Genomic DNA, 25,449 nt, shown 5'->3' on the forward strand with positions numbered 1-25,449 from the left:
GGAACATCATTCCTACACATCTCCACATGAGCCCCCTGAGGACGCAGGAGCTTCCAGAACCCACTAACAACACCTCAGGATGTTCATCTGCTGAGTATCAGAACTTTGGTGGGGGAAAAACAGCATTGCTTCCTCTTTATTGTGTTTTGGAGCAAAAACCCAGCAGATTAATTAAGCCAGCAAGGCAGGAGGGAGGCAGGGGCTCCCTGGACTAACACCAGGCACAGGGATACAATCCAGTCTGTGCCTTGGCACTCCATCCCGAAATTCCAGAAGCTCAGCCACCCTCCAGTGGTGCCAAAAGGACTCTCCCTCCTTTAACTACAGCAATGCATGGAGACAGCAGGGCTTGCACAGCCCAAAACCAAGAGACACCTGCAAATATCTGGCAGGTGCCACATTCACAGGTGAAGGCTGGTTTTGCCAGGGCAGTGGGTCCTTCTCCAGCAGAACATGACTCCTGCTGACAAAGGTCATTGCATGTCCTCTCAATTCCACCATCAGTGGTCTTTCCTCAGTCCTAAACCATCCTGTTAGCTCACATGATACTGTGCCTCACCCTCTGCATTTCAGCAGGAAATCTGGGCAGGGCTCCTGAGGAGGAGGATGGTGAGAGCCAGGAGAGCTGAGTGCAGGGTGACCAGCATGCCTGACCCAAGGTGCCACAGGCTGCACTGCCCCCTCCCCACACCATGTGTCTGCAAAGGATGGGATCCACCCATGCCATCACTGGCACATCAATCCATCAGCTGGGACTGCTCTACACTGCAGGCCTGGAGAGGCTGAGGGAGCTGGCATGGGGCTCAGCCTGGAGAAAGGAGGCTCAGGAGGGACCTTGTGGCTCTGCACAACCCTGACAGGAGGGGACAGCCAGGAGGTTCGGGCTCTGCTCCCAAGGAACAGGGACAGGATGAAAGGGAATGGCCTCAAGCTGTGCTGGGGGGGATCAGGTCGGGTATTGGGAAAATTTCTTTATGGAAAGGTTGATCACACATTGGCACAGGCTGCCCAGGGCAGCAGTGGAGTCACCACCCCAGAAGTGTTCAAAAACCACGTGGACATGGCACTAGGGCACGTGAGTTAGGGGTGAACATGGCAGAGTTGTGTCAGTGATTGAGTCTGGTGATCTGGAGGGCTTTTCCAACCTCAGTGATTCTGTGATTCCATGAATTGGGAAGTTCAGCAGGAGAGGATGCTGGAGCAGACCTCTCAATTCACAGAGGTTCAGCTGAGCCCCCACTGCACCAATATAAATCACACACCTGCTCAGGACACGCCTGTCACGACGTGCAGTGACACATGTGCTGGAAAGCCAACACGTGATGCCACAGCACCCATGACCCAGCTCTCACACCAATTTGTGCCTCTGCCCTGCCTGGAGACCCTGGTACCTGTCAATATCTGTCACTGCTCCACTGGGTCACACCCTGCCAGCGGTGAGGACAGGCTCGTTACATAATTTTAATGCACAGAGTGCATCAAAGACCCCGAGGTCTCCAATTCTGGACCTCCTAATGACACAGAATGGGGGCTGAATCACTGGACTGGAAGCAGGAGCTGCCTCAGCACTGATGACCTCAGCGTGTGTGGGCCAAAGGGAGAACAGGCCAAACCTGAAACGGCTTTGCCTGTTCATCCAAATGTATCAGTTTCCAAAAGCTCATCAAATTTACAATCAGAGTCAACCAGGAAACAGGAGCAAAAGTACAAATGGAAACCAGAGGGGTTTGCGACTAGATCTTTAAGGTCCCTTCCAAGCCAAACCATTCTGTGATTCTGCAACAAAAGTTTAAACTATTTTTTTTATATATATATATAAAGGCAATCTAGGAAAACAGCAGCTTCAACCAAAACCAGCCTCAGAGGAACAAAGTGTTTGTGGCAACCACACACAAAAGGCAATGCATAAGAAATGGAAGGAGAATAAGCACAATCCATATTTTATTGTGACTGGCAGGAAGTGAATAAAAGAAACCTCTGGAAAACCCACGTCTGAAGACAAGAAAAAGTTATGATGATGTTCTTTTCAGCACATAGAAAAAACCCTAAGTAAAAATGTTAAAATTCATAGAAACATGGAGAAAAGCATTGAGACAGCCCAGGGCTGGAGGTGCTGTCACTGACTCGAGCCCTGCTCCACTCCCAGTGTGATTAACAGGTTTTTTTTACTCTAGGCACAGCCAGAGCTTCCCCCACTGCAGTTCCTGGTGTGTGAAGGGTGGCCATGGCCAGCCAGTTTGTGTCTTTATTAGGAAAGTGGGATGTTATTCCACAGCCCTCCAGAGGACAGGGCTGCTTCCTCCCCAGTGTACCCAGGATTCCTGAGCTCATACATAACCAACGAGCCAGGGAACGTCTGGCTGCAGTTCCTTACAAATCACACACGTTTGCAAGCATTTAGCAAATAACTGGGACTTTGGAACAGATGCATCGGGGCCACATGGTGCCCAAACAACTCAGCTGTTTTCTCCACAGACAGTGGCCTTGTGGAGGTGGGAGAAGCCCCAGCCATCGTTTATCTTCATTTCTGGCCATTTCAGTGATGACACTTCCATAAACAAGCCCAAGAAACCATGACCACATCAAATTCCTGTGTGACACTTCCACAACAGACATGAAAAATCAAATTCTGGGACGAGTCACCATCAAACTGGGAGAAAACCACAAGAAAACATCACAGCCTGGTTTCTGTACTGGTCAAAGCTTGCAGGAGTAACTGGGCAGTGGAATAAACCTGGGTAGCTCTTTCCAGCACTGTCTCCAGAGAGTACCAGCATTGCCTGTGCCACCTCTCCTGTCTGAGTGACCATCACAATAGACAGAGCACAAAGTCACAGACCTCACAAACTCAGTGGACAATTTCTGGACAATTGTGGACATTTTATGGACACTTTACAGGGATGGCCCATAGACTAAGGGATCAGAAAATCGCCAGGGTTGGAAAAGCCCTCCAAGATCACTGACTCCAACCACTAATCCAGTACTGCCAAGTTCCCCACTAACCCATGTCCCCAAGTGCCACATGCACAGGGCTTTGAGCACTTCCAGGCATGGTGACTACACCACTGCCCTGGGCAGCCAGGGAATGCTATCTGTGTACTGTATCTGTGTGGGGATGAGCTGCCAGCTGGGGTTAAAGCACGACAAAAGAGAGAGAACTGAGAAAATCCAACACATTTCACAGTGACAGACCCAAGAGACTCCAAAGATTAAGAAGCAAGAGCCCATGGGGGGATGCCTGGAGAAGAAGAAGGCTGGGAAGTCCTTGAAGACACTAATGCAGGGCATCTCAGAGCAGAGGGATCACGTCTGGTGGATGCACCAGGATTACAACGTGAGGGAATGGCAGGCACTCAAGGTCTCGCTCGGTTTGAAATCACTTCTGGGGAAATAATGAAAAAGCTGATGTAATTCCAATCATAAAGAATTAAAGAACAGGAGTATAATTAGCACCAGTCAACATACTTCTACAAGAAACAGGTCTTGTCAAACAAATCTGATTTCATTCTTCACTGAGATTACAAGTCTGATTGGTGAGAGGAGCTATGTACGAGGCAGGGGAGTGTCTGAGTGCTGGAATCAGGAGATGTGAGGGCAGCCTGGGGAACAGAGCCACTGTGCCAGCCACTGCCGGCACTCCAGATCAAAAAGCATGCTACAAAAGGTGGTAAGAACTGATTAGGTGGCCAGCTCCATGCAAGAGTTCCCAGTGCTGGACCTCGGTGGGCTCCACAGGAACCAGCCCTGGATTCATTTCTGCCTCAGTCAGCATGCTGGAGAGGGATGAAGGAACCCACTGCTCAGGTGGGTAATGCCCTTGCAGAGCAATCTCAAGTGAAGGATATGGGATTCACCTTCTTAGGCATTCACCATATGAAAAAATAATGCTCCCACTCTAATGCAGTTGTTAATTTTCTCCAGACAGCAACAGAGAGAAAAGGGCCTCTGAGGACAGGCTGATGATCGAGACCAGCCAGGCAGGTGAGCTGAACTGCCCTCAGCAAGATTCTGAGGGGGGGTTGCTCCCAGCTTACATTAGAAACCCCATTTTTGTGATAATGATTAAATTGTTCAAATCATCTTCAAAGAAAATGTAGGGGCGTAAAAACCTTAAAATGAATTAAACTCAGCAGTGAAAAGCACTGGAAAGCCTCATCTCCTCCAGCAACTGCCCTGGAGCTGGAGTGGCTCAACAGATGTAAGCACCAGGCAGGCAGGAAAAGCTCCAGATGGTGCCAGTGACATGGTGGCAGTGATCAGGGACAGCCCCTCGTGCTCAGCTCTGGCACCACAGCACGGATGTGGTGCCCACCCCACAGACGCTCGCTGTGCACCAACAACCGCGTGGCTTCAGTCCCTTTCCAGGCAGGCAGGTGTCACCCACAGCACTGCCACCACAGCTGGCACCTCCTGGCAGCCAGCAGGGTCAGGGCTCTTCCTTCCCCACACTGCTGGGAGAGCAGGAGCATAACTCTGGCTTTAAGGTTTCCAGGAGAGATATGACTATCCCAGGCAGGAGCATCTATCTACAGTAACCCACACATCACCAGCCCCAAGGAATGACCAAGGTGTGCACACCTGCCTCAACAGTGCAGCAACCAGGGTAAGGAACACCCTCAACACCACCCAAGTCTCCCATCTGGGTATCCATCCATTCCCTGGCTCCCCAAAGGATGAACAACACTCAATAGCACATCAAGAAAGTCCCATGGATGGTGTTAAACTAGGAGCCCTTCCATGGCTGGCATCACACATGAAGAGCATGGTGAGGAAGGTGAAGGTGGGAGCACACTTGAAGCTAGAAAGAGACCACTTGGTCCCCAGACTGAGCTTTAGGTTTTTCAGAAGGACTGGGGAGCTTTAACTCTGGAGCATTACTCAGCTACAGCAGAGACAAGACAGGTCTGAGGTGTGCTGGGAAGTGGGAGAGGGAGCCTCAGGTCCTTGCTTGCCCCAAGATAAGGGAAAATTCTCAGACACCCCAGCAAAGAGCAAATCCCCGCAGAGAAAGCCCTCAGGGATAGGGAGGGAGGAGCTGCTGCTGTCACTGCCTCAGGGCAGCCTCCCCAGCCAGATCCTCTGACATCCAACACCGCCTCTGCCAAGCCAGCCCAGTTGGGTTCCCCCACTAAAGCAAGCAAAACCCCATTCTTTGGGGGCTGCTTTATATCACTGCCTCCCCCCAAAAAAGGTTCAGTCAAAGCAAATGTCAGAGCCATTAAGTGTGAAGGACCTCACAGCCAACACAGGAATGCTGGGGCTTGATGGACTGTTTATAGAGTCTTTTATAGGAAGGATGGGTAACCTAATCCCAACTACAACATTTTTTATGCTGCTCTGTGAGGGTTCAGCTGTGTGCTGGCACAGTCCCATGCCACATAAAACCATGGAGACCAGCCATGTCTCATCCCCAGCAGAGCCCTGCAAACAGGCAGCACAAGTACTCCAAGTATTAAAGGCTGGCAAGCCCCGCTTTGGGGATCCCCGCTCGCACCTCCACCGGCCTCGTGAGCCTGAGACACCAAAACAAAACATCTCCAGTGAATATTTACTCTGGCTGCAGCCCAGAGCAGAGCAAAGGGTAACCACCCCTGCAGGACTGGGTCTGGGTGCAGGAGATGCAACAAAACCACGCTCTCAGCAGTAAGCTTCAATGTCTTCCTCTCCCAGAAGCAGCCCCAGGATGAGCACAGAGCCCTCCACCAGCCTCCTAAAACACTGGAGAAATCCCACAGCAACATTTCCTGCTTTGTTAAAACACTTGATTTTGAGCCAGCCTCGCTAAACTGAGATGTTCCAAGTTGTGGATCACCCACTGTCTCTACCAGCTCCATGGCTGTAGCTGAGATTGCAGTCCCCAGCACGGGCAAAGTCCTCCCTGGGAGAGGACATCCAAACGTTCCAGCAGACATTGACCCAGGAAACCAAGCCCACCCAGGCCAAACCACAGGAAGGGTGTGCAAATTTAACTGAGAGGGAAACAAAGAGTGGCAGGTGGGGAGACTGGAAGGGTGGGAAATCCCAGCCCAGGCTTGGCACAGGGGCACACCAACTGTGCTGCAGGACAGGCAGGTGTAGCAAAGCCAGGCCCTGCTCCAGACCCTCTTCTCAGCTGAAAGGGGAAGAGCTTGGGGCTCTGGAGCAAGGGCAGAGCTGTAACACATTGATAAGGACAGCACGGGGGATATGCATCATCAGAGTGTGATTGCTTGATGCACACACTGGTCTCCCCAACGCTGCTGGTGGGTGGGATTTCTTCAGACAATGTGAGCATGAAGTTTATTTCATTTTATTTTTATAGAATTGGAAGAGAAGCCAGGTTTGCCTTTTTTTAATTCTATTTTTTGGGTCTGTTGACTCATCCATCAGTTTGTCTGCTCACCCCCATGCCACTCCCCTGATATGATGCATTGTCTCCCTCATGGCCACCACACTCCCACCCTAGGTGGGCTCTCACCACCCACGTCAGCCCACAGCCCTCTCAGGAGTGACAGCCCTGGAGCAGGCCAAGCACTACCAGTGACTTCTGCACTGAACAAAAGCCTCCAGCACCTCAGAAGACCTCGCTGAGCATCCCCACCACAGCAACCAGGAGAGGAATGTGTTTTCCCCAGGCTTTTTCTGTCAGATGGGACTTGGGCAGCAGTTTTATTTTAGTCCTGGGCAAATGTACAGCACATTCCTGCCACCAAAGGGAAGGAGATTTCAGAGCATGTTCAGGTGCATCACCTGAGCCTGTGCGCTCACAGGGCTCCTCTTCCAGCACAGACCCCAATATGCCACCAGGGAAATGGGCACCTTGATGGTTACACATGGGGTGGGCATGTCACCACAGCTCCACGACCTGCTGGCATCCCCAGGAGACCCATGGAGGGCTGAGCCCTTCTCCACCCCTCTGGCCACTGGTGGATGACACACCCAGGGCTGACCTCACAAATCCCTTTTTTTCCCTTTTCTCTATGTAGCCCACACACTGAGGACCTCCCAAACACAGTAAACCACCAGGTCAGCTTTCCAAGGGCCCAGCACCCACAAGCAGGAGCTCAGGTCATATTTAGGCCACCCAAATTACAGGGCAAGGTTTCTGCTGGAGGGTGACCTGCTTGGTGTCCCCCAGCACAAAACCCAATGGGCAGCCCCTGCCATCCCATCCAAGACACCACAGGGATGTCTGGGCTCCACTGGTCCTTCCTGTTGGTCCCAAATGTGCTACTCCCAAACCCACCCCAGCCCCTGGCAGTGTCCCCTGACACATCCCTCACCTCCCAGTCCGAAATTCAGCTCCCCTCCCTGCAGCCCCACCTTTTATTATGCAGGAACCAACAGAAACTGGGAGAAGCAAAGCAGCACTGTGGGACCCAGCCTGGAAAGACTGAACTTCACCCCCAACCCCCCAGATAAGGAAGGATGGGTTCCCGGAACAGCCGGGATGAAAGGGAACGCCGCAACGGTCGAGTTGGCCGGCTCAGCTTTGGGCTTGTGCCCGTTTTCCTGCCATGGGCACACCCACGAGCCATGTCCTGCCACATGGGGACAGCCACCTGCCCAGCAGCCCGGAGGGACCAGCCTGGCAATGCCTCACCTGCATGTGCCTGCACTTCTGCCTGTCCCACAAACCATAAACCAGTGGAGCTCCAGAGATCCCCCGAGCCACTGCTCAGAGCACCAGCAAGCTCCTGAGTGATGCCAGGTTTAGCCAAAGCTGGGAACAGGGAGCAGGCAAGACATGGGAGCAGCTGACAGTAAACTCAGCATTTCCAGAGGATTTGTTTGAATCAAAAGCTGCTGCTCTGAAGCCAGAACAGGTGTCAGTCACAGCAAAATCTCATGGCAGCTATTCAAAGTGATGGCATAAGTTTGACATCAGATTTAAAAAAGCTCCAAAAGCAATGTGAGCAGCTTTTCCACTCTCTATTTCACTTACAGGCATGGAAAAAGAAAGGTGAGGAGCCAAAAGGAGGTTAAAAGCAGGTGTATCAGGGCTGTCTCTGCAGCAGCAGCACAGCCACATGAAGGAAGCAGCTCCCCATCACTGGGGATGCTCCCAGCAGCCCCAGGACAAAGCCACATCAGACTCTCACCCAGCTGCCCTATGTGGGCTCCAAGCAGCACCCACCTACCCCTGGATGGCTCCATCAGCCCTGAGCTGGCCTTGTCCCCCTGCAGACTTGTGAGCAGCCTGCTGCCCTGAGCTTTGTACCGAGTGTGACACGGAGCAGAGCCCACGCTGCCTCTTCAACACCTCCCACCAGCCCGACACCAACCCCTGCTAATGCTGCCAACATCCTAATTAGCACCTTCCTTGTGCCTGCCCTGCTCCCCACTGCTCTGCAGCTGGCCAGGCTCTCAGAGGTTCACCAAAGGTGACAGGGGATGGGGACGAGTCCTGGAGGTGCTGGGCACTCTGTTCCCTCCAGCCCATGGCAGCCCCACTGCCCTCCTGTGAGTCTGTGACAAGGGATTCCCACACAGCAGCCCTGCCAGCCTGAGTTCACCCTTCCAGACCCTGTGGGACTCTGCAACCCCTGCAGGGCAGCCAGGACTGGGGCTTCCTCCAAGCTTCATCACATCACAGCATGGTCTGGGCTGGAAAAGACTTTAAAAAACATCTCCATTCGACCCCTGCCATGGGCAGGGACACCTTTCACCAGACCAGACTGCACCAAGTCCTGTCCAGCTTGGCCTTAAGCACTCCCAGGGCCATGGACAGGGCATGGACAGGGCAAGGCATGGACAGGACAGCTCCAAGCTCTGCCTGGGGAATGCATTTTCCCATCCATGCATTTGCCCATCCATGCATTTGCAGCTATTTCCATGGCTGGAAACCATCCCTGGTGGGGCTGCTCTGCTCTGCCTGATCCAATCCCTCAGTGCCAGCAGCCAGCTTGGGGGAGCTGGCACCTCCATCCCACCTCTCAGCACTGGCTGATCAATACCCTGCCATCAGCCATTCTCCACATCCAGGCAATGAAAATATCGGAATTGCTCCCCAGGCAATGAAAATATAACATCCCCAGCTTGCTCTCCCTCCCAGAGCAATGCCCAGAGCGCCACAGGCCTGCTCCCATTTACCACAAAGGTGTCACAAGGTGCATACAAAGGCAGGAGGCAGAGAACCAGTGCTCAGACACCTGCAGAGGCACTCTGCAAGCAGCCTTGGAGGTACTGGGATCCTGCAGGAGAGATCCCTCAGCAGAGATCCACAGGAAATGCTTTCCCAAGTTAAGTCCCTGCCCTGCAGCCTGGCCAGCCCCCACCCCTGCAGGCTCTATCAAGCCTGGACATCTTGTTTCACTCCATCCACGCTGCCCCCAGGTCACGCATTTCTCCTGCTGGCTTTATCCTCTGATACCAGACAGGCTTAAAAGTAAAACAAGGCCAAGATTTATGAAGTGAGGCTCCCCATAAAGGTTTCTGAGTCGCAGTGCTGGAGCCTGGAAACGGGATTAGAGCAAAGCAAATCAGGCAACGCCATCATAACCTCGGCACGGAGAGAGGTGACCCTCACGTGCCCCAGCCCAGCTGTGCACTGCCTGGGGCTGTCTGGCCAGCACAAACCTCCTGGGGATGGCCCAGGGCTTCTTGGGCCTCCCCTCCACAGCACCCAGCTCCTTTGGGTGGCCCAGCCCTGATCCTCAGCAGACCTTCTGCCACACCTCCCCTCAAACCAGCTGCACAGGCATTTGTCAGAGCAGAGCACTCCCAGCTCCTCAACACCACAAACAGGTGCTTTGGACACATCTGATCATTCATGGTGATTTTACTGCAGCCTTCTAGTGCCTGAAGGAGCTCCAAGAGAGCTGGAGAAGGACTTTGGTCAAGGGATAGAGGGATAGAACAATGAGGAATGGCTTCCCACTGACACAGGACAGGGACAGACTGAATATCAGGAACATTACTCTCTGAGAGGATGCTGGGGCCCTGGCACACGGTGCCCAGAGCAGCTGTGGCTGCCCCATCCCTGGCAGTGTCCAAGACCAGGCTGGACAGGGCTTGGAGCAACCTGGACTAGAGGAAGGTGTCCCTGCCATGGCAGGAGTGGAACTGGATGAGCTCCAAGGTCCCTTCCAACCCAAACCAGACAATGGTTCTGATTCCAGAACCAAGTCCCCCTCCTGGGACATCATTCCCACCCAGAAGTCTACTGCCAAGGCAAAGCTTTCAAGAAAGATGGATCTCATGAGAAAGGCTTGAAGCCAAACTCCCAGAGGCGTCACCTGGGGATGATGACCAGCAAGTGATGGGAGCCAACAGCAGGGAATGATGATGCCAGCTCCATCCAGGAGTCCCTGCGATGGCCACACACCTGGAGGCACCTCAACAGCCCTTTCCTGCCTGGTTTGTCCTCAGACACATCCTGTCCCACCCTCTAGCCTTAAGCAGCCCAAAGAGTGTACATTCAGTGGCCACTTTGAGGAACTAGAGGCCTCCTGGGAGGCTCAAAGACCAGGATCTCCTCTAGAGAGCAAGGAGCAACCAGAGACTCCCTGACCCCTGCTCCAAGGCAGAGTGCTCCAATCAGTCCTCCCTGCTCTGAGAGACTCTGGGATAGGCAGAACCTGCACTGTCTCACCACAGTGCTTCTCACCCACAGCCTGTGCCTGAGGACTACACAGGATGGAGATGCCTTCTCTCTCTCTCGTGTCCCTCTTCTGAGGTTGTTCAGGCTCACAGAGGGTCCTGGCAGGAGATCTGGAGAATCCAGCCTCCTCTCTGACCCTCCCCACCCTCTCTGGTTCTCCCCTTCTCTGCTGCTCAGCAGAGCAGCGCTGCAGAAGCCTCCCAACACAGGTCCCTCCAAGACATGACATAGACATGCAAGCAGAGCTCACCAGGCTCCAGCAGGGCTCCACACACTTTGGGGACATATTTAGGGAGCTGGGATGACACCTCCCATGGAGCAGCACTCAGCTCAGCCTGCTGCTGGACAGACAGAGCCCAGCTGGGCACGGCTGGGGAGCTGCATCACCAGCTGTGCATCACCAGGGGCACAGCTTGTCCTTCAGCCTGCTGCAGCTGGGTGTCCCCATGTCCCCAAAGCCTGGCTGGGAACAGAGGGGATCCCAGACCTTCTGCCTGCCTCTAGTCTCCTGGGCTGGGGGCCTGGAGCAGCCACAGGCTACCCAGGAGCCCAGCAGCCGAGCCCATTGTTCCCTTTGTCTGACCCTGGACCAGCCCATGGCAGCTCAAGGTGTCCCCCCTGCCCAGGGACACTCACACAGCTCCAGGTGTCCCCTCTGCCCAGGGACACTCACACAGCTCCAGGTGTCCCCTCTGCCCAGGGAGGTTCACATGCTCCCCCACATTTGCCTCCCCCAACCCTCACAGCTGCTGGTTAAGGGCCCAAGCACCTCCCCTAAGCCAGCCAATGGCCCCCAAGGTGAAGCCAGGGCTCAGGGAAGCTCCTCTCCTCCCCACTTCCAACCAGATGCTCTTGGCCTCTGAAATTCCGAGGAGGGCAAAGGCAAGCACCAACAGGCATTTTCCAAAGGACCTTCCTTGGCCATCTGGCCAAAATCAAGAGCCTGTAGAAGGTTAAAGGTGTCCCCAGACACAGAGGGCTCAGGGCCATGAGCACCCAAAGCAATGTGGACCTCCCCAGCACTTTGCCTTGGAAGCCAGACTGGGAGCAGGGGGCCAGTGGGACCCCACCAAGCCTGGACATTCAGTGTGGGAGCCCAGAGAAGGCACCTTTCCCTGTTTCCTTTCAAATGCCACACCTGCCACGGAGGCTGAGCCAAAGGGATTGCTGGTTTCCATCCCACCTCCTGCAGTGCACCAGGATGCTCAGGGAGCACACCAGCATCCAGGGCACCCAGCACGGGGGAGGGCTGGACTCCACCCTGCCCTGCCTCCACCCTCCAACGCTCCTGCTGTGAAACCCTCTGCTTGAGAACTCCAGAGAGAGGGGAAAAATATAAAATAAAGGATCATCACCCTTTCATCGCCCTCTTCTTTACACCTCCCACAGTGCAGTGCACCTCTGTGCCCCCTCCCTCCCCAAGCTGCATCCTTCCCCCAGCCCCTCTCCCCTGCACTCATCCTGCACAAGCATCTTCACTCCCTTTCCCAGTCTTTCCCAGGTCGGAGCTGATGCTTTCAAAGAGCCATCCACAATGACTTTAAGATCTCTTTCTCAAAATGCTAATAAGTAATTTAAAGACTGCCACTGTGCATGCATGGGTTTAGGGTAATTTTTTCCATGTGAATCCCTTTTCATTCATCCCTGACTACATTTAATCTGCCACTTTATAGCCCGCCTATCCAGTGTCATGAGAGCCTTTTGCAATATTTTCAAGACAACTGTTGTTTTTATCATCCTGAATAATTTTGTATAATCTGCAAACACTCTTTGCCTTCCCATTCCCACCCCTCTCTACTTTATGAATACATCACCAGCGCAAGCCTCACGCTGACCCCGTCCAGTGGGAAAAGTGACTCTTTGTTTCCCCTTCTTAAAGCACATTTTAATCCATAAGAGAGCCCTTCCTCTAAAATTACTACTCTGGAGTCTCCTGGATCACCCAGGGAGATCTTCTTAAAGGATGCTCGTCCCATTTACTCTGGCTCAAATATTCATTTTATTGACTTATTGTAAAATACAAGTTCTCCTGCCATCACTTCAGAACAGTCTCTGGGAAGCAAAGCTCCTTGGCAGGAGCCCCTTTGGCCACTTGGGGTGACACTGAAGTCATCCCCCTCCATGCCAAGGGCTCCATCCTGCACACTTAACTTCCCAATATCCATTTGTTGAGGGGAAACTTGGGGGATAAACAATTTCTTCTCTCACGTTATTTTTCAAACTCCTTTCAGCCTGCCTTATATGGCTTCACATTCACCCAACCACAATTTCTGATTTTTTTATTTTCTCCTTTTAGATACCACTTCCACTTTATGAAGAACATTTTTTTACTTCCAATGACCTCCTCCAATTTGCCATTTAATCAGGTTTGGTTGGTTTTTGGTTATTTTTAGGAAACTGATGTTAAGTGGCTGCATGAATTTATTCTGAGGTTTAATTTAATTTCCTACATCATGGGCAAGTATTTTCCTATTTTAGCTTCTCCCTTCAGTCAGCTCCTTTACTTTGCTTTACTCAGAGACCATTACTATGTGGTGTTTTTAAGTGCTGGTTGCTTTATGGATGCCATGGTCCAACTCTGAGAGAGGTAATGTGGAAGGAAGATAATTTATTGGATCAACTGAGAAAGCTTCACCAACTTGAGGAGCTCCCCAGCCCCTCCTCATGCCCATTGGGAGATTGAATCTGCTCCTGCAGAGCAGATCTGATGTCGTGTGTGGTAGCTCGGGTTTAAATCCAGAGTTCATCCTCCTGTGAGCTCTCCAAAGAACCACAACTGTTCTCAGCCACTAAAACCATCATTTCTGAATGTGACATTTAGGGAGGCACAGACCAGCCCCAATTACAGTTCTGTTTTCTGCCCTCATGGCCTGCTCCATCTTTCTTTCATGCTTGGCAGTCGGTGCCACACTTCCTGTCAGACCTGATAGTGCTCTCTTCATCCCAAGCAAGGAAATTCAGGGAGGGGCCACCAGCATGATCCTCACTTACTCCTTTCCCTCATCCTGATTATCTCAGGGGGCTGGCACGCCCTGCACAGCCATCCGTGTCTGCACCCTGGCACAACCTGCCATCCATCCAGCAGGTTCCTGAAACATCTGACATTGATATAAAGGCATTACCAATACATGCCTGCACAACATCTCCAGGCACCTCTCCTTCCTCACAGCCTCCCTCCTGCTGTCACCTGGCCTCCAAGGGGTGCCTGCCCACCTTCAGCATTGCCAGAGCTCCCCCATCCCTGGCTAAGGCGGGCAGAGCCCCTGGGAACTCCCCCTGCCCTCCCTCCCTCCGCCCAGCCCATGCTGCACTCAGCCCCTTATCACAGGAGGCCCCATCCTTTCCCTTATCTAACGGCTGAACTTTTGCCTCTGAGGATCTCCCTGCACCCTCATCCCAACGAGATCCAACTGGCAGCTGTGCTTCTCCCTGGTCTCTCTATAAACCAGATCCAGGTATGGGAGGGATTACAAACCAGGGTGGGAGCTGATGGGGCTCTTCCTCAGTAAAAATGGAATTGTGGCAGGACGGAGCCCCACTCCCAGGCAGAGCCACCCTCACTCCTATCCCAGCAGGGCTGGTGTGCAGGGAGCAGGCATATTTTGGGGCAGGGGTGGAGGGTCAGGCTCTCGTTCATCCCTCACCCCAAAGCACACAGGAGCTGTCACAGCCCCCACTATTTACCCAGCTCCTCGGGCAGTTTTCTGAGCGCCCACCCCTCTTTCCAGCAGCTCAGGTATGTGCACACAAAGGGCCCTGACTAGTGCAGGCAGGTCCTTAGCCCGTCTCCAAGGGGACGGCTGCTCCCATCCCTGGGGACAGCCCCAAACCCCTCACAGCATCCCCGGGGCACAGCTGTGTCCCCTTCACACCCTCTGTGGGGTGACAGAGGAGCAGGGGCACATCAGTGGCCACACCAACCCCGAGCCCTTGTCCCCTACAGCATCTCCTCCCTTTGCTTTTGTCACCCAGAGAAGCTGGAAGTCAGCAGGTATTGAGAGGATTGCTGCTCCCGCCTGGAAAAGCCACAGAACAGAGTAGTAAGGGCAGCAACATGGATGTTTAAATGAGGCACTGATTTATTTGGTCTCCAAAAGGAGCTTTCCCTTTTGCTGCCCCTATAATGCAAAGGGCAGGTGGGTGCAAGGAATGTGCCTTGTCAAAAATTAACCCAGGAAATGGAGGGGAGGGGAAAGCAGCAGGAGGGAGACGGATGGCACAGGGCCAGGCCAAAACCACAGGCTCTGCTCTGCTCCTCAGTCCCACTTATCCCAAAACATTTGCTCCCCTCCTGCTCTTAGGAGAGTGCAGATCTGGAGCTCAAGCTCGCAGGAATGATCAGCTCTTGACAGATTCTGTGTTTCTCCATGGACCTGCTGCTCTGCTGCATCTCTCCAGATCATGCTAGGCTTGCTGGGAGGCTCCTGCAGCTCCCATGCTTCTGGCACACCTGGAACATCCACCTCCACGTAGCACCAAGGTCAAAGCAATGCTCTGTAACCCTGAAGGGATGGCTCAAGTCTTCCTCTACAAAGATCCAAAAAGATGGATACACAAAGGCCCAAAGCAGCCCTGTGTCCCTGGCATCTCCCCGCACCCCATGTGGAGGTGCTCACCATAAGTACAGGAGCAGAGACTATGTTTTAAAACTGCAATATATTACAGCATAAGTGAAATTAAATATACTGTATATTACAGAATCAGAGAGTATCCCAAATTGGAAGGGACCCACAAGGACCATCCAGTCCAAATCCTGCATAGGACCCCCAACAGTCCCATCATGTGTCCGAGAGTGCTGTAAATATTACAAATACTATAATTCACTATTGAATACGCAGAAGCACTGAAGTCCTGTCTCCAGCTTGCTTAGATGACGGGCAGGGATGTCCATGCCCAGCACCTCAGCCACAGCATGCCGTGGGAATACCCACCCCAGGAGTGAATACAGCCCTCCCACCCCAGCATCCCTCTCCAAACCCAAGACTGGGCTCAGGACTAGGATTGCTCGGCACAGTTGTTGCTCAAAATCGAGTCCCCTCACCCGTGATCTGTTTCCCAGCAAAACTCCTGCCGGGCAATTCTCCATCGCCCATTGGAGCCTGTCGCTGCCTCCGTGCTGCTGGCTCCATGCTGCCCACACCCTCACTGATAGCAGGGCCATCTCGTGTCTCCTTTTGCATTTTTGGCACAGGGCTGGCTCTCCTCCAGTCCTCAGGAAGCTTGCCAGCACCACAAGGTTTGTGAAAAGTTAACTCCACTGGGGTGAGGAGCACCATCGGGTTGGTTTTCCCTCGTCGCATGTGAGTTAGCCAGGCTCTTGATTTTAAAATACCTCCGTGTCCTTCCCAGCTCCCCCCAAAATACCTCGGGAGCGTCAGCCCCGCGATCGGCGCGCAGCCTACGCAGCAGGAATACAAAGCGGGGCCGTTAGCGATAGCGGCGTTACCAACTGGTGTGGGATCCAGACCCTTCCAGGACTCCTTTGTTCTTGACTTTCTGGTTTGGGTTTTGTTTTTTTTTTTTTTTTGAAAAACACACAAAAAACTTTCCTTTGAGAAGCCTGAACTTTCTCAGCTGCAGACACATTACCTTCCAACCGCCTTCACAACTATAGGCAATTCCTAACCTCTGCTTTATGTATGTTGTCATCCACCTCCCTGTTTTCCATACTGATTTATGTTTCACGTTCTTTTTACATTTCCTTTTAACAGAGCCGGTTTTAACCAAACAGCCTTCCCTCCCGAGCCCGAACCATGCCTTCTGCTGGCCAGTGAGCAATCAACTTCCAATTTCCATGCACACTCCTGTTTATATTTCCTTCCCTATCGGCTTTGTTTCTAATTAAGGTTTGTTAAATGCAAGTGAATATATAGCGCACAGAGAAATATAAAGCATGTAGATAAATAAACACCCCACACACAGCCGCACTGACTAAGGCTGCGCTTTCAACCACGGATCCCAAAGCACTTTGTCATGTTCATTAACAAAACCTCGCGGCTCCCTTGGGAAAGATGCTTGGATTATTTTACGCCTTGTAATTAGGAAAACTGAGGCACAGAGGAGACAAGTGAAATTACCAGCAGTACCGAAACGCTCTGTGACAAAGCCGAAAACAGGACTCAAGAGGTAGGATCCTCCAGAATCGTAGTTTTCCCCTGAACAAGCCTTTCTGCCCCCATTTTGGCCCTGGAATATGCTGGGGCTGGTGATGGAGGACATTGCCACCGTGGAGGTTCCCTGCAGCCGCGGGAACATGGTGGGTCCAGCCACCACCTCCATGGCCAGCAGCTACTGTTGGATCCATCTGTCCACACGGAAGGGATCCAGAGCATTCAGAGGTGCAGGTGGACACCACAACCAGGCACTTGGGAAGCGGTGGGAAGAGGCAGTTTCATAAAGGAGGGAGCAGAGGCACGCCCAAGGAGCTGCATCCCACACGTTTTCACCTTGCCAGTTCTCCAGAAGCCTTTTCCTGGAAGGCCAGATTAGGGATCTGGCTGCCCACACCAACCCTGAGAGTGACCATCGCAGCCCCGTGATGAACACAGGGCAAGAGGCAACAGCAGGGGCACAGGGGGACCACGCCAAAGCCAAACCAACACAGTCAGCCCCGGCTGGGAATGGCTGCTGGAAGCGCAGTGACCATCTCCCTGAGAGCGTCCCCGTTCATGGAGGAGCGCACCTTAGAGCGATCATCTCGGGCGGTGAAACACCCCACCTGCACTGGCCAGCCCCTCATTCCTAGATATTCTCCTCATCCCTTGGCACTCATGCATTCAGCGCCTGCCGCTCCTGCCATGATGGTGGGACAGTCACTCACGTTCCACAAACCCGCGCGGGAGCCCCGGGAGCCAGCCTCTGACCCACAGCACCGGCCGGCAGCACCTCCTGGGCAGCAGCAGGAGCACGCTGGGGTGGAGGTGTCACCCCATCCCTGCCCAAGGCACCCGGCATGCCACAGTTGGCAGCATCAGCTTGTCATGGTCAAGTGTGCATGGGCCCCGCCGGCCGAGCCCAGAGCCAGTTGGAAGTGTCAAGGCCACCAGCGGATGGGGCCAGACGTCCTGCATGGACACGTATGCTCTCACAAACACGCTCCTCACCCCAACCCTCCCCCCCATAATTAAAACCATGTTGGGCTCATTTGAATAGCAGAGCTGGCGAGCGCTCTCCGCTGCAACGTAAATAGTCCTATTTATGCCAAGCTCCCATATTGTAAATATCACGATGTATAGCTGGCCAACCCATGAGTCATCTCCCAAAACTCCAACTTAATAAATGGTGCCTCATCCATGTTCCAGACAAACACTGTCCGAGCGGCTCCCACCGCCCGGTACACACAGGGCCAGCATGGCCACCCAGCCTGCCCACCAGCCCAACGCAGCCGGAGAGACAGTGGAGCCACCCAGCTCCTCCAACACGGCCCTTCCACAATGGACGGGCATCCTTGGACCACGCCGCTCCAGGACCAGCCGGTTTTTGGCCTGACACTTGGCCCTCGCCCCTGCCCAACCCAGCTCTCTGGCACTTGCCAGGGTGTCCATGCAGCGGGCGGGTGGGAGCAGGCAGGAATGGCTGGGATGGCTGGGGACAGGAGAACGAGTCTCCCCCTGCACAGACCCCACCGTGGGGCTCCCACCCAGCGCCGTCCCCGCACACCCAGCCCTGGAGCTCCCCACCTGCCGCCTCACTCTGCTTTGTCTGAGCACCGGGGACCTCGGCGGGGAGCTCGGCTCCTCCTGGGGACGCCGGGAACGCCACGGCGCCAACGGGGAGCCGGCCACCAGCTCCAGAACGCCGGTAAGGCCTGGCGGAGGGGCACCCCAAAGACTCTGCCGAGAGCAGCAGCGGGCACGGGGCGGCGAATCCCGGGCATCCCCGGGGGACCCGCCGCGGTACCCAGGGATGCCCACTCCGGCGGAGGGATGGCGGGGAGAAGGGCGGCCAGGGATAGGGAGGGTCTGGGGGCGGGGGGGGGCACACACGACACACCGGGCTCCGGCGGCGACACCTCCAGCCGGGGTAGCACTTCCCCAAACTTCGCCTCCCCTCCGAAGGGCGTGCGGCGGGGAGGGGGGCAGGGGGCAAAGTGCCACCCCCCAAAAAACGGGGAAAACCCGGAGGGGGCTCGCCCTACCCGCAGGGCCCCCGCCCCCCGTGCGCCCCCCTTACCTTCCACGGCGGCGAGCAGGGGCAGGAGGGCGAGGGGCAGGCAGCAGAGCCACAGCGGCCCCATGGTGCGCGCCGGGCCGGGCATCACAGGCGGCGCGGCCGGCGCTCCATGGAGGCGGCGGAGCGCAGAGCGCAGAGCCCAGAGCCCCTCGCTGGGGCCGCCGCCGGCGCGGGCACGGCCGCGGGCACGGAGCGCTCCGCCGGCCCCGCCGCCGCGGCCGGGCCGAGCCACCGCCGCCGCCGCGCGGGGGACGCCCCGCGCCGCCCGCCCCGCCCCGCCCGGGCCGCGCTGCCGGCGGGGGCGGCCTGAGGGGGCCGTGAGGGGGGGCCGTGCGGGGGGGGCGCGGCGGGGCCGGCGGCGGGCGGGGGGCGGCGGGCGGTGAGCGGGAGGCGGCTCCCCCCGGCCCGCCGATGGTTTCTCCCGGAGCTGTCGATCATCCAGAGAAAGCCGTGATTTCAGCCCAAATCCGCCTCGCCGGGCTCGCTGCGCCGCCGGCACCGGCGAGGGGGCGGAGGGGCGGGGGGTCCCGGGGGATGCCCCCGCCGCCGCGCCCTGCGCGCCGCCCGCGGCCTCGGGCCGGGCATCTCCCCGCGGGGCTGAGCCCCCGCAGCTGCCCAGCGGAGCCGGGGCCGGGGCCGTGAGGAGATTCCCGTCTGGAGAAGGGGACGCGTACAGCAGGATATAAAGAAAGAAACAAAAATCCAAGGAGTTGGTAAATCCGAGGCTGAGCAGCCCTGAGCCCCCGCACCCTTCTCCTCCACCATCCCCCCGCAGCCAGCCAGGAGAGAACAGGAATCCCCCACTTCCCATGTGGACCAGCTGTGACTTGGTCACAAGCGCCATTGACACTGCTGGGGCTAAGCAGGACCTTCCTAGAAGGTGCCAGGTGAGACCCAGCTCCAATTCTGCATCGCAGCACTCAACAGCCCCCAACTGCCCCTATGCCTGGGAACCACATCTGCCCTGTGGGCACCTCATGATCCACACCCTCTCCAGGGCATGCCAGGGAGGTTGGGATCTCATGGTCTTTAAGGTCCCTTCCAACCCAAACCATTCTGTGAATCTGTGATACATGGCTGCTGCCAGGACTCTTTACCCCAGGAGGGCCCCCTGCCACCTGACATCTTCTCCTCGCCTCTCTAGTATCCACCTTGTACCCAGCAGTACCTGTCATAGCTGTGTCCCAGTGTCTGCTGATTGGGCAGAAGGTTCAGGTGCATCCTGCAGGAAGCACTTGTGTCCTGGAAGACCTTCCTAGGGCGGTCGCACCCTGAGTATGGATCTCTGCACAAGCCGTGCCAGGTTCATAGGAGCTGAAGACCCTCTGCACTTTGAGGATGGATTCCTGTCCCTCAACTCCCCATGGAAGGACATGGAAAAAACAGTCTAGGCTCCACTGTGCTCTTCCTTATCCCTTTGATGCATCAGCAGCTTGAGCGCCTTGGGTTCTCTGCTTTGACCCACCACAGGAAATGATTCCGCAGGAGTGGTTAGTGGAGGCCACAGCTCCGTGATGATGTTGGCTACATGCATGAGCCAAATGGTCTTCCCCAGCTCAGGCTCTGGTCTGCTTTGGGAGTTCCTGTCACTGCAGATGTTGCTGCTCATCCACACTGGCCCCATGTCCAACACGAGAGCCCTGTGGCCCAGCTCCATCATGTGTGGAGCAGCTTTCATCTTTAGAAGCTCTTTAGGGTCACTCTTGCAGTGAGGAAGGAGGCTGAAGGCCAGGACAGCCAGTGGTCTTGTTTCTTCTTCCTTCAGATGTGTTTTTCTCCAGGGCAAGAATCCCGAGGATCCCCAGCAGTTGCCTACCATTCCAGCCCTGTACCAGGCTCCCCCACTCCCTGCTGCTCTGGAGCAGCCAGCATTTCCCATCACCATTTCCAAACTCACCATATCCTCATTTCAGTCCTCCTGGATCCCAGGGCTGTTGTGTCCTGCACGTTCCCGAGGATCCATCAGTTCTCCAAACTGGAAGCCTGGAGTCCAAGAGCAGCAGCCCTGTGTGTTTGCTTGTGCCCACCCAGACCCTCAGGATTTTCTTGAAGCTCTCCAGGACTGCACTGCCAGACACAATGAGAATTTTGTCCCAAGGGAACACTCACTGGAGACCTTTTCTCTTCTGAGCTCCCCCTTGGGCTGTTGCTGATGGAGATGGACCTTGGGCTACGCAGGCTTGTCTGGCTGCTGCACTGACTTTGAAGCTCTTTCATGCTCCCTGGAGTCTGGTTTGAGCCCTGGAGATGCTCTTCACGGCCAGCCATGAACTGTGAGCACTGGTGCCCCCTCACACCTTCACTCTGCTCCCAGGAAGGGCTTTCCATGACTGTTGCATTTTTTGGCATCCATGGGAAGGCTTGCCGAGGTTCCACTGCCACCCTCACACAGCTGCTGTTCCCAGTCTCCACCGTCTGACCTGAATCCCACAAGCTCCACCACGCCTCAGTATCTGAGCAGACCAGTAAAGTGTCATGCAAAGCGCCATGCCATGACAAGGGACTCCAGGCCTCCTCCAGTGTCCTTCTCTGCACCTTCCACTCACTCTGCACCAGATTTAGTGGCTTCAGTGGAGGCTGGCCCACTTTGCATCCTCACTGCTGTCCTCAGCCACACTGCCAGCTGATGCTCTCCTTGCTGCCATCTGGTGACAAGTGGCCTTGGAACTGTGTCACATGGACACAGCCACCATCAGGCAGCTTGGATGTGGCCATTTGGAAGCCAAGTTACACTGGTTTCACTGGTCCTTGCTGCCCACAAGTAACCCTGGGGCAGCACTGCCACAGGACATTCAAGCCCTGCTGCAGAGAGCATCAGGTACAGCCTGGATGGGGTCACAAAAGTGGGACAACCACCCCTCCAGCTGCACCCACATTTTGGTTTACATCAAAACATGGTTCCCAGGCTGACAGAGCCAGGAGAGATGACATCTAGGGGGACATTAAAACAGGTTTGATGGTGACACATTTAATGCTGCATTTTCCATTCCTGATGCAGAAAGAAAAATGTCATTTGCATATGAAACCCTTGGCTCATCACACCTGGAGGAGGTGGCTCCCTCTCACCCTCTGTGAGGTTAAAGAGGTGCAGCAGGTGACAGCTGGGAGTCAAGGGAGGCACAAAGGAAAGCAGCAGGCGGTGACACAGAGCTGTCAGCACAGACTCAAGGCTCACTGCAGTCATCTTGGGTGATTCCAAGGAGCCTCAGCTACCAGAAAGATTCAGGAGATGCTTCTTTGGTCCAAGGAAGCTACTTGGTCAATCTCAATGCTCCAGCTGAGGGAGAGGGAGGTTTATGTGGGATGGGAGAGATGGAGAGTGAGTCCCATGCTGGGACCTAAAGTCCCACCAAAAGCAGACAGGAGCTGGTCCAGGGCCACTGAGAGATGCCCTGCAGAGAATCAGCACCCTTGGTCCTGAATCAACAGCCTTGGTCACACCTCTGCATGCAAGAGGAAAGATTTCCAGGTCCTGGCTGAATCCCTTGGGCTCCAAGGAACCTCGAGCTTACAGGGGCAGGTTGGGAGGAGGAAAACACGAGCATATTTTTACAGAAATTGGAGTCTCCCTGCAGCAGAAAATCCGGTAAAAGCAAAACCCCAGTGAAAAGCAGCTTCAGCTGTTCTGGCTGTGGCTGTGACGGGCTTGGCCCCAGGCCAGTGAGTTAATTCTGCCTATTAACTAATAGTATAGTATTGTCGGTAAAGATTCATTGCTAAACTTATGTTTTTAAGATATCACTTATCATTTAAACACTTAACTCCTGATCCCCAAACATGTACAGGCACCATGTAGCCCTGCAGCCATGCTGCAGATAACCAAAGCCACCACTGGCTGGGGAAGCCTGGCAGTGTTTAACCCTTTTTCCCCTCTTTGTTTGAATGATAAATTGTCTGGAGCAGCACTTTCCAGAGGAGAGCAGGCCCTCCCACTCAGGGACCACTTATTATCACCTACTTAATGTTCCCCAGCTCAGCAGGGATGGAGGAACTGTTCCCAATAGAGGATTTTTCTAACCTCTGTGAAGGGTGTGTGAACAGCCAGAAACCCCATGGATATCTGTGATTGCAGCCTGTCACCACCAAGGGCCTCCCTCTGTCCTTCCTTGCCTTTCCCAGTCATCCCAGGTGCTCTGCAGGCTGGGCACAGGCGGGTCTGGTCCTTCAGGAGGAAGGGTGGGAGCGACAGGGGCTCCTCACTGTTGTGAGGATTTATTTAAAATAGTTTATTTAGCTTTACACCCCAGCTCCAGGCTGAGCCCTCGGTGCTGCCTAGCACCTTTCAGCTCAACATCCTCACTGATCTGTACCATAACTGGGCAGTTTCCAGGATCTCAGAGCTCTCCTGCAGCATCCCAGAGCAAAGCAGCACCTTTTCCAGTTACACCAGTCACCAGCACTGGCTGCAGCCCCCCCCCGCCCACCCCACCGGGGACACTGTGGGGAGGTGTGGGAGGTTTCTCTGCACAGAGTTAAATAAACATTAACCTTTTACATCCCTGTACGCTTGCCGAGGGCACCTGGCCCTGGCTGGCTCGTGCTGAAAGGTGACACGGGACAGCCCCACCTCACTCAACCTGTTTGTCCTGTTGCAGGCACCTGAGGAGGGGGAACCAGCGGCTCCCTCTCCCCTTCAGCTCCCTGCTCCGGCGTTTCTGAGCCCTGCACCTGAGGGATTCTGTGTGCAGGAACGCCGGGCACCAGGTGAAACAGCGAGGAGGAAGGCAGAGGGTGGCACAAGGCAGCCGAGCATCCTCCTGCGCTCCAAGAACGAGCAGAGCACGGAACAGCTCCAGGATTTCAGCATCCAGCACCAAGGGCTGGAAGGTAACCCTGTTCCATTGCTGCTGCAATTTCTATAGTCTGAGGGTTTAGAGCCTTCTGCTAGATTAAGAAGGAAAAGTCAACTGGTAGATTGCAGTAACGATTTGGAGAGTTCTCCGCTCAGAAAATGAATGAAACTTTTGAATGGTAGCCATGGGAACAAATTAAAGAGAAGAGGCACTTTTGAAGCATTTAAAATAGATTTAGAACTGTAGAATTGAGCAGAAAATTTGGGATATTGTGTTCAACAGCTAATTTGAACCCAGGTTCAGAATTAAAAGTAACGTTTGGGAAAATAAAGTTCATAAAAGTGTTTTCTTGGGGACTGCAAAGATGTCAGGTCTTCTTGAAAAATTTGTTTTGGTAAATAAGCAGGATCATAGAGAAGCAGGAAGGAAAAAATTAAAATAAGGCAAATTAAAAAAAATATATTATATATTTATTTTTAAATAAAAACAAGGATTTCCTGATTTATAGACTTATATAATCCTTAAGGTTGGTAAAGACCTCCAAGATCACCAAGTCCTGCCTTTGACTGAGTACCACTACTTTTCCAGAATGTAGAGAAATGTGTCAATCAAGTATATAAACTATTACTCTATGTTTCAAAAAAAATTTTTTTTGAAAGGCTATTTAGATATACAGCAAATAAAAGGTGGAACCAAACCATCACTAGAATTTCATGTTATATATAGAAACATAATCCAAAATACTTTACAGCCATGAGGCATGACTGGCAGAAGATGGGGTCTGTATTCTGGAAAATATTTTCATTTTAGTGCTTGGTTATAGCCAGAAATAACAATGTTAGAGAATAAATCTGCCCAGCAGATAACCTGTGATGAAAAACTGCCAGGCATTACCTACTGACAGGGGTAACGACATAAAAGGATGCTCGATTTAATTGCTGTCATTTGTAAAGGTTTGTAAAAGAAAAGGATGTAACCCAAGCTATTTTGTGGCAGGGAACCCGAGAAGTCTTCTAGAAAACAGTTTTAAAGTTGTTCAAAGGAAGGTGGAAAAGCTGAAAAGTCAAACTCAGGTCTGTGTTTAATACTATAAAATTACAGGGTGGCATCCTTGAAATTGAGAATGCTGAAATGGCATTTAATAGGAAACTGGGGAAACCAGGGAGAAAACCACCTGGGTTTTGTCAGTGCTGGTGTTAAATACAGGAGCTTTGCAAATGCTTGTGGACACTGAAAAAATGCAACATTATGTGTTACATTGAAGGCACTCGTGGGCAAAATCCCCAGTGCTCTGAGGTAGCCGGGGTTTAGGAGCAGGCAAATACAGGATCAGAGGCAATGGTCTGGTGTGAAACTGCTCTTTCCTTCTCTGAGGTGCTACAGAAAGACAGACCTGAAGGAGGCAACCACATCTCCTTCCACAGCAGAGGGTGGAAAACACACAGGTGTCACAGCCAGGTTGAGTGGGGGAGCCCTGAGTGGAAGATGTCCCTGTCCATGGCAGGGGGTGGAACTGGGTCTCTGGGATTCCTCCCAGCCCAAACAATCTGTGAGTCCATGCCTCTCTCCAGGTATTTCCAAAGGGAAGCAAGCTACAGGAGATGTGGTGGCACAGAGAAAGCAGAGCTGTGTGCAGGCAACCCAACCCCCCCTGGCAGGGTCTGGAGATGAAAGGTCAGGAGTCAGCAGGAACGGGGCTTGTGCTCTGTGATTTGCATTTCCCATTCTCCCCTTGGGTCTAGGAATATCCATATCATTAAGGTCTGGGCTGAAATGGGACTGAACTGGAGCAACTCCTGCAGTGATAGCAAATGCATGCACAGGCTCCTGACTCTGATATTACTGAATTACCTTTTATTTTATTGATGATTCATGAGAATAATGATCTCTAGCAGCAAGGTA

The 25,449-nt window shown here is 53.8% G+C and overlaps 1 protein-coding gene across 4 annotated transcripts in view; it reads right to left on the bottom strand.

Moving 5' to 3' along the window:
• EPHB2 (EPH receptor B2) overlaps window positions 1–18,958 on the bottom strand; it is a 128,788-nt gene extending 109,830 nt beyond the window's left edge. For all 4 annotated transcript variants that reach the window (XM_064730794.1, XM_064730792.1, XM_064730793.1 and 1 more), the window contains exon 1: window positions 18,755–18,958. In XM_064730794.1, the coding sequence (XP_064586864.1) occupies window positions 18,755–18,839 (85 nt within the window). In that variant the 5' untranslated portion in view covers window positions 18,840–18,958. The remainder of the gene's footprint in view (window positions 1–18,754) is intronic.
• Window positions 18,959–25,449: the final 6,491 nt, after the last annotated feature.

The sequence above is a fragment of the Zonotrichia leucophrys genome, chromosome 21 (assembly GCF_028769735.1).
Source record: "Zonotrichia leucophrys gambelii isolate GWCS_2022_RI chromosome 21, RI_Zleu_2.0, whole genome shotgun sequence".
In the NCBI taxonomy this organism is placed as follows: Eukaryota; Metazoa; Chordata; class Aves; order Passeriformes; family Passerellidae; genus Zonotrichia; species Zonotrichia leucophrys.